Source organism: Sebastes umbrosus, chromosome 8 (genome assembly GCF_015220745.1).
Source record: "Sebastes umbrosus isolate fSebUmb1 chromosome 8, fSebUmb1.pri, whole genome shotgun sequence".
NCBI lineage: Eukaryota > Metazoa > Chordata > Actinopteri > Perciformes > Sebastidae > Sebastes > Sebastes umbrosus.
In genome coordinates, this window is record NC_051276.1 from 3,537,347 (window position 1) to 3,546,691 (window position 9,345).

At 43.2% G+C, this 9,345-nt stretch overlaps 1 protein-coding gene across 2 annotated transcripts; it reads left to right on the forward strand.

Annotated features, from left to right (window-relative positions):
* Positions 1-826: 826 nt before the first annotated feature.
* Positions 827-6,649, forward strand: ch25hl3 (cholesterol 25-hydroxylase like 3). 2 transcript variants are annotated; one of them, XM_037776785.1, is made up of 3 exons: positions 828-1,102; positions 1,268-1,745; positions 5,211-6,649. In XM_037776785.1, exons 2-3 carry the CDS (start codon positions 1,324-1,326, stop codon positions 5,584-5,586), a joined length of 798 nt encoding a protein of 265 aa, XP_037632713.1. In that variant the 5' UTR covers positions 828-1,102; positions 1,268-1,323; the 3' UTR covers positions 5,587-6,649. The 2 variants fall into 2 exon arrangements, with proteins under 2 accessions (XP_037632712.1, XP_037632713.1); XM_037776784.1 differs by having other exon boundaries at positions 827-1,745.
* The last annotated feature ends 2,696 nt before the right edge of the window (positions 6,650-9,345 follow it).

Sequence of the window (9,345 nt, forward strand, 5' to 3'; positions counted from 1 at the left end):
TCAAAATGCAATGAGTTCCTCAAAAAGTTCTTAGTTCTGGGGGGAAAGTTCCTGCATTTGTGTTCTCATTGTCATTTGATACATTGTTAATATAAACGTATTGATTATAGCCGCTTTAAGTCTTAAAAAACACATGACCCCTCTACAAGACCGAGAGGATTATCACGCAGGTTCCTCTTTAGTTGCCGTCGTCCTTTCTGGCACAAATTCTATCCCACTCAAACGTACTGTTAATGACTAATTACAGCCAACTGACTCAGAGGGAATGTGGGGGCTTTAGGTTCTCGGAGCATTTGTCCACTTTGACTGGTGGCTAGTGCAGCCTTAACTGAAATAATGACTGTAGATAATACCCTGTGCAATTTGAATATTTTGATAATTTATCTCAGAATATAGTTCATTTTGATGACACAGTAATTTGGTAATAGTTTGCAGGCGTTTGCGATGATTCATTTGATTTTACAGCTGCATGTTTGTCTCCTTAATTAAAAAAAAAGAATGAAAAATGTAAAGAAAATCAAAGAGGTGTTGAAATGTATTTTTTTTTCACCCCTCTGGATCATTCATCATATCATTTCTTTCATATTCTGCCAGTTTGAGGACCAATCCTGTTCTGGCTGAGGATGTCTCCTTTTCCAATAAAATCCCCAAATAAAATCACCAAATCCAGAATCTGACTCTAATTCTAAATGAATTAGTAATCAGCAGTGTAATCTGTCTGTGTGGGATCATAATCAGACCTCCCCGCCATCACTGAGGAAAAACTGGTCCTCTAGTGCGGCAGTGCAGCCAGAAACCCCCTGCATTTCCCACAGCCAACTGTAGGCGTAAAGTAGGTGGTACTAGTGCGTCAAAGAGAACGCTGCCCTCAGGGGACTTTCTACTCAGTCTCCACATGTCCACATAAAAGAAATAGGAGAGAAGGACACTTTAAGCTTTGTATATTTGCACATGTAGAATGTGGAGCTCCTCCTCCTTCTTCTTCTTCCACCGTGTGGACACAAAACTTCTCCAGCAGCAGGAGCTCCAGGAAGAAGCGAGGCAGCAGCAGAGGAACAACATCTAAAGACCCTTTTACACAACATGCCTTTATTCTAGAAATGTAAGAGAGTCAATCAAGGACTGATCCTTCTGGAGTACATTCAAAGTGGAAACATATAATTCATAAGAGGATATTGGTTTTAAAAGGATACAAACACTGCTTTTTCCAAAGAAAAAGTGATTCTTTGGTAAGACTTGGTATCTTCTATCTACTTCATATCATCAGGAGGCCGCTGCAGCCCTGGAGCACAAGATGCTGGAGCTGGTGAGGCTGGAGCCGTGATGACAGAGCCCATCCTGCAGGGTCTCTGGGAGTCGGTGAGATCCGGTCAGGAGCAGATCCTGCTGTCTCCGTACCTGCCCGCGTCCTTCGCCTTCTTGATTCATGTCCTGCTGAGCGCTCCGTTCCTCGCGCTGGACGCCCTGGGGGGTGTCAGTCAGCGGGTCCGGTCCTGGAGGATCTCCGCGGGCTCCGGTCCTCCGCCGTCTCTCCGCCGGTGGTTTGACTGTTTGTGGAGCGTGCTGTTCAAATATGTCACCGCCGTGTTCCCGGCCACCGTGCTGATCCACGCGCTGTTCCACGCACTGAGGAGCCCCGCGCTACCGCAGCTGGCTCCGTCCTGCTGGCAGCTCTTCGTGGAAGTCTTCGCGTGTTTGCTGCTTTTCGACCTGCTCTTCTTCATATGGCACATCTGTCTGCACCGGTGAGCAGTCTGCATCCCATACCATGTGGTTGTGTTTATTTCAATGTGACAGTTTTTATTTGAGGTGTGTATTTCTCCGTATATTGAACGTTTTGATACTTTCACAGTATTTATAAAGCACTTAAACCTGCTTTATAATATAAAAGAGCTGAAAATCTCACTTTTTACAATATGGGACCTTTAAAGCTGCAGTAGGTAGAAATGGAGCAAATATGATTGAAAAAGTTATTTTTTTATAAAATTCACTATATCCTGGCAGTAGTGTGTGAGACAGGTAATCTGAAAAAAAATAATGTTCCTCCGGTGTCCTCCGGTGCTCCTAATGGCATCTGCAAGATTTTGCAGACCGGAGGAAAACAACCAATCTGAGCTGAGCTGGAGCCTTGCCTTCTCTGAGCAGCTGACATCACTCACAAAATCCAATCAAATGGTTAAATTAGGCACCGCTGATCAAATATGAATCAATATTATGTTACTGTAATGCCTATTTCTCGCATAAAATGTTTTGAGAAACATCTTGTAGTGTAATGTTTAGCTGTAAAATGTGAGAGTTTGTGACCCGGCAGCCATGTTGAAATCAGTTGAGGAAATACCAAGCACCGACTACCAGCCGGAGCAAACTTTCTCATTCAACAGCTAAACAGTACACTACAAGATGATTCTGAAAACATTTTACATGAGAAATAGGCATTACAGTAACAGAATATTGATTCATATTTGATCAGCGCTGTCTAGTTTGACCGTTTCGCAAAGTTTGCGTGTGATTGACAGCTGGCTCCGTTGAATGAACAGCCAATAGGAACACTCTCTCTGAAATGACCTGTGATTGGCCAATGTCTCCAGTCACGGGCTAGATTTTCTAAAGCCTGAAAACAGAGCCATGAGGAGGACCAGAAGTCTAATTATCTCTCAGAACACTTGAATTACAATATGCTGAAAGGTTATTAGGACATTTTTGCCCAATGATGCCAAAAACATTCTGCCTACTGAAGCTTTAAGGTGAGGGAACATGTACATGTTGGGAATGTCTCCAACTAAAACATGTACATATATTTCAGGATGTGGTGCATCCTCCTTTGGGATAATCACTTTAGATCTAAAATCAACAGTTTATAATATAAATATTATAATAAACACCCCGTCATCGGGAGCAAGGTGAGCCTAGGGAGAGGAGAAGTTGAGAGCAATATCGGTATGCCTCTATCAATTAAAACCCGTAGTAAGGTTATCAAGGAATTCCCCCTAAAGCCAGCGGCTGTTCCAAGAAAGGTTGCTTCAGGAATGCGGCATGACACAACATCAACCAATCACATCCCAAAAAAAGATTAAAAGTTGATCAGCCTATATGATCATCTTTTGATTTATCCTTTATTGAACCATTGCAGTTAACAATGAGATAAATACTTTGATAGCTTTAGGAAAAGATTGCGGTTTTGGGTTAAAATAACTCAGAAAGTGCTGTAACTGAAGTATAAAAGGTACGTGACAAATAAATCAACTTTGACGTGTTTCACATGGGACACAAACACCGGTCTCCTGAGCGAAAGTCATGTGTTTTTTGACCCTCCCATCCACCCTGGCATCCGCCGCCATACTTCACCAGTTCATAATTGATGGGTTACATACGAATTGATTTTGTGCTGACCATCACGTGTCTATGTACACAAATCAATACATTAAATTTTGTGATAATTTCATGAACTGCGGTGCGACTGCGACTTTAATATAAATTTTCTGCTAAAAGCCTACACTTTTTTACTCGAGTACATTTATCGGACAGCGACTGTTATTTCACATATTAAGATTTTAAAAACCTATGATGAGCATATGAAATACTTTCTATTTTCATACAATAAATGAAACCACCCAAGCAGCACATAAAAATAGCTAGAATCACTTCCACGAGGCAGTTATAACATTAAAGGCAGGGTTGACGATGTTCTCCAGTATCCACTATTTGTTATATTGGTTGAAATGGTCTTTACAGCCCGACAGCGATCCATTACTGATGAGCTCTGAAAAAGGGCCAGAGAAGAGCCGTCATCTGTTGCTGCTATAATCCTTTAAAAAAGTCTACCAGTCACTGCCTCGCGGTCCGCTTGGAAAGAACCAATCAGATGCCTCCCTGCCTCCCTGCTCGTACTCTACCCTTGGCGTGCACCAGCCTAATCAAAATCATTAGTTCTAATCCATCTCCATATACAGCCCATGGAGATCAGATAAGTTGATGTGATGAGCTGTGTGGTCCAATAACAAATCTGTTCCACCTGGCTTGGCACAGTTCTAATTAAAGACATTAAGTGGGATTAGAATGACAAATAACATGCTGTGTGTTTAAGTAATATTGCTTCTAACCTATGGCTTGTCAATCAAGTCGTGACCGCCGTGACCAGAGAGATCACGGTGCACACACTCCTCTGTGGCGTCTCCTCTCCTCCTCCCTCTATGTGTGGGAGTGTAGACGGAGGCTACTTCAAAGTTTGCGGGCCCTCTCCCCCTAAACGACGGCGTTTTGAGGCTGATGGATTGGCGCGTTACACACAGCCTCTCCGGCAGTGCCCGACTGCAAGCCCGTGCGTAAAGCAGCTCTGGAGGGTTCCACTCAGCCGGTCTGAGTCCCCCGTGGGTTGCATCAGAAAGCAATACAGTTTTCATTATTTATCAATACATGTTTGTCAAATTTAATGTTAATTAAATATAATGATTTGTGGGAGGACACAAAAGCTTATTTGGACAGGCTCAATGCTCCACAAGTTAAATAGGTGCATTTTGCTCATATGCAGTCAAATGGAGTTGTTGATGGGACAGAGGATTGGGAGACGGCGGAGGCAGAGGGTCCAACGGCCAAGCATCACATACATCTGCTCCACACTTTCACTTCGCGCATGAGCGGATCGGTTTCAGCAGAAAAGCGGCTCGCTTCTCCAATTTGACGAGTCCGCCTTTTAAAAAGCGATGCGAATGGGAGATGACACTCTGATTGGTTTAATTTCTGTTACGCCCAAAACAAACCTATGATTAATTAAAACACACATTACTAAACACAACCCCTTTGCCCCTTGTGCCTTGCTTTGCGCCCAGATTATGCGCCGCTTAAGTAGCAAAAGTGGAGTTGGACACGCCCTAAATGCATTTGCGCCGTGCACTTTAGACCATGCGCTATAGATCCTTTAAATAGGTCCCTTTAAGTCTCAAGTCCAATCGGAGATAACCCTGATGACATCACTTTGGCATCATCAGGGACAGGGAAACTGATGGCATGTGAATCCTTTATTCTGAACATACTAGGTGACCATAGGTGTCCTGACAGTTGCTTTTCAATATTATTAGTAATAGTTGAACTAAATTTCTATTGCGTAAACGACCACAGACACACTGACATTATACCATTCTGGGAATATTGTAGTGATTATCCATAACAGTAAGAACATAAGCAGAGACAGCTGTTTGTATGTTTCTCATCAGGGTTCCCTGGCTGTACCGCAACGCCCACCAGCTGCACCATCAGTACCACATACCCTTTGCTCTGGCTGCTCAGGACAGCGGCTCACTGGAGCTGCTGTCTCTGCTGCTGCTGGCTCTGAGCAGCGCCTGGGTGGTGGGCTGCCACCCTCTGAGCGAAGCCTTCTTCCACCTCATCAACAGCTGGCTGGCGGTGGAGGACCACTGTGGCTACGACCTGCCCTGGGCTCTGCACAGACTGCTGCCCTGCCTGGGAGGAGCCCCCTACCACCAAGCCCACCATACTCTCCACAGTGTCAACTACGCCCCCTACTTCACCCACTGGGACCTCCTCTTTGGCACGTACCGTGCACCAGTGCAGTATACGCGTCCAAAGTGACAAAACTGTTGCATATGGGGACTGTTGCATTCTGAGGGCGGCAGTAGCTCAGTCTGTCACTCACTCTGTGTAGTAGCTGCCCACTGCTCCTTATACACTAGGAGGGGTAAATTTGACTTTGTGCTGCGCTGTGATAAGTACAATGTGTGCCAATAAAATTGGATTTACATTTACATATATCAAACTGAGGATTGCTCAAGTTCCAGCAAAGCTGTCAAGGATGCAATGAAGGATATTTTCTGCAGATGTTGGTTGTTCCTGATCAGCTTTTGATACGCACGCTTCATGAGGAATATGTCATCCCAAAGTTACAGCAAACCAACCATTGCCATTTCAGGCACACATCCTACAGTGTCAAGACATTTTGAGAGAGGGGGGACGGCTGGAGTTCGGTGGGTAGAGGGGGTTGTCCTAACCACAAGGTTGGCGGTTTGATCCCCAGCTTTCAGTGTCCACATGTCCACAAGTGTCCTTGAGCAAGACGATGAACCCCAAGTTGCTTAGCAGCAGCCCCCTTCTCCTAATGCCTAGGGTGGGTTAAGGAGACCAAAGCTACAGTCTCCCCTGTGTCTTCTGACCACGGCCGGGGGGGCTGGAGCAGGAAGAGTTGACACTGTTTAACAGACGGGCTTCACTAGATAGAACTTTGCGGTTTTGATGCTTCTGTGTAGTTTGTGTTGTTTGAACAGCGTAGCCACCCGCGAGCGCGCATGGGACACCGACCCGCAATGATATATACGTGTTAGGATTTACAAACAGTGCCTTTAAATTCCACGTATTATGAGGATTGTAATAAAGTTTAAGTTGAGTTGTGACCACAAAATGCCATTTATAATAAAAATGATTGAAATCTGTATAATGTTCTAAACAAGACTACATTATCTGTTTCCTCGTCAGTGATCTAAGTTGTTGATGACTAAGTTCATGGACAAACATCATGTTCAGGTGCAGTATTTACAATGTGAAAACTAACAATGGCATTTAAACGCTAATTTCTCCAGCTGTTCTGTAGCAAGTGAATGCAGCATGAGATGACGCAATAAATCATGACAATGAAATAATGAACAAACGCCTGAACTATTATGCAACTGATTTGCCCTTGTGACATGGGAGTGTTTTGGTGTGTATTCATTCATGTTGTATGTGTAAGGCAGATAATACATGACAGATTTATTTTGGTCAATGCTGATCAGACTGTACGTGTAGGTAAAGGGAAGTGAATGTCTGCTGATATTCACCCATGACAGGTTACTTTACAAACTGATTAAATGAAAGAGAAGTTTGATGCCATTATCAAGTCGGTGCAGTACAATTGGAAGTTACAACCAGCAGCCAGGGACAGCACTGCCTGGGCCGGCTGTTGTCGTTGCGGGGTCGAGTCCAGATCAGGATCTAGTTAGAGACACTGAGACATGGATTTTAGTAGTGCTGTCCCTGATTTTTTTTGTTTTCTGTCCCTGATGGTTGCTTCTTCTACTTTGTTTTTTTAAAGCTTGGAGCTGTCTTATGCTAAAACTGCCAGTGCTTAGAAATCCACACTCGTTAACCCACACGTCAAGTTGGTCAAATACCTTTTACTGTTTACTCTATTTGGTGGTCATATCTTTGATGTTAGGCGACATTAATTAAGGTGGATTATCACAATCCTTTGAGTTTACTATGATTTGCACCTATTTTAAAAAATAGTTTTCAAGAGCTCTTCAATATCAATGTACTTTTTATTTAAGGGCCATGGACTAAGGAAGGGAAAGAATTTTTTATCAATATTTTTGCTTAGAGATTTCTACAGGTGGTTGTACCTTTATATACTTCAACTCCTACAGGTGGTTATGCTTTAACTCCAGTAAGGTCTTACTTCTAGTTACTCTTTCCCCCCCTCTTTTTTCTTTTTCTTCCAGTGGGTGATCAGTCCACTGGATCAAAAGAAAAAAGATAGCAATATTATTATTATTATTATTATTATTATTATTATTATTATTATTATTACACTATGTGTGATTACAGTGTATTGATGTTATCCCTCTGAGTTCCCAGAACTCCTTGTGTATTTACACTTATACAAGAAAAAACAGTGTATTGATGTTATCCCTCTGAGTTCCCTGAACTCCTTGGTACCGTATTGTGCTAGCCCTGGATTCTACAGCGGTCGTCTAACACCTGCCCTGTTGACACGTCTGTCACAACCACCCTCGAAGTGGGAGAATCACTTTCTTCATTCCCACAACAGCGCTTTATCCCCCTGTACAGATACTGTATCCCCCTGTACAGACGCCGTATGAATGAAATCTTACTTGGTACCGTATTGCGCTAGCCCTGAATTCTACAGCGGTTTCCAAAACCTGCCCTGTTGACACGTCTGTCACAACCACCCTCGAGGTGGGAGAATCACTTTCTCTTCATTCCCCCAACAGCGCTTTATCCCCCTGTACAGATACTGTATCCCCCTGTACAGACGCCGTATGAATGAAATCTTTTAATGTATGCCTTTTTATCAATGAATTCTTACTTACCAGAAAGACAGAGTTGTTTATTTTTTTTCTTTGCCACCTGGTTCTTTGGATCACAGCGGTGAGCGAGACTTGGTCCTCCGGCGTCAGGCCCCCACTTCTACACCCTTTTTATAGGGAGGTTGAGGTTAGAGTCCCGGACTCCAGCCGTGCACGGTCTTTACCCTCGCACAGAGTTCCAGCGGTCCCGCTCACACGAGTGATCCTGCCGACAACGCCAAATTGTGGTGGCAGTTTCTGTTAAAACAAGACACAAACCAACGTAACAACTTGTCTTTCAGTGAATTTAATAAAAAAGCATACATTAATAACTAAAACATCTGCAGATGGACTGCAGATGGACTCACGAGCACAGCCACCTGTTGTGGACTGTGGCAAGTGAGCCCCGAATACAAAGAGTAGTCAGTATTTATACATTTAAAGCATAACACGAAGATAAGTGCAAAGAAGAAAAGAAGAGAAGGATAGAAAGTGTATCAATGCGTCAACACACAGCAGACAACAGAGCATCACAAGACATAACAAGTATTCCAGCAATCTGTTGTTTGCAGTTACAGAGAACTAAAATGTCAGGTCACTGTCCTATGGTGACCTAGTTGAACATGTGAGGCCCTGAGATTATCTAAAGGTACAGTGTTAAACTGCAGATATTAAAATTGCCATTACACTAAGTTCATTGACAAACATCATGTTCAGGTGCAGTATTTACAATGTGAAAACTAACAATGGCATTTAAACGCTAATACCTCCAGCTGTTCTGTAGCAAGTGAATGCAGCATGAGATGACGCAATAAATCATGACAATGAAACAATGAACAAACGCCTGAACTATTATGCAACTGATTTGCCCTTGTGACATGGGAGTGTTTTGGTGTGTATTCATTCATGTTGTAGGCGTAAGGCAGATAATACATGACAGATTTATTTTGGTCAATGCTGATCAGACTGTACGTGTAGGTAAAGGGAAGTGAATGTCCGCTGATATTCACCCATGACAGGTTACTTTACAAACTGATTAAATGAAAGAGAAGTTTGATGCCATTATCAAGTCGGTGCAGTACAATTGGAAGTTACAACCAGCAGCCAGTCTATGGAATCAAAATAGGGTCAAAAGTATTGTCTCTCTGTCTGTCTATCTAGGCTTATAGCATTGCCAGTTACTTTGTTTTTGTATAGATGCAGGTGGGGCAGATAGCTTATAGATATTGGGGGTGGGAAAAAAAAGTTCACCTATGCTGCCCTACAAAGCCTA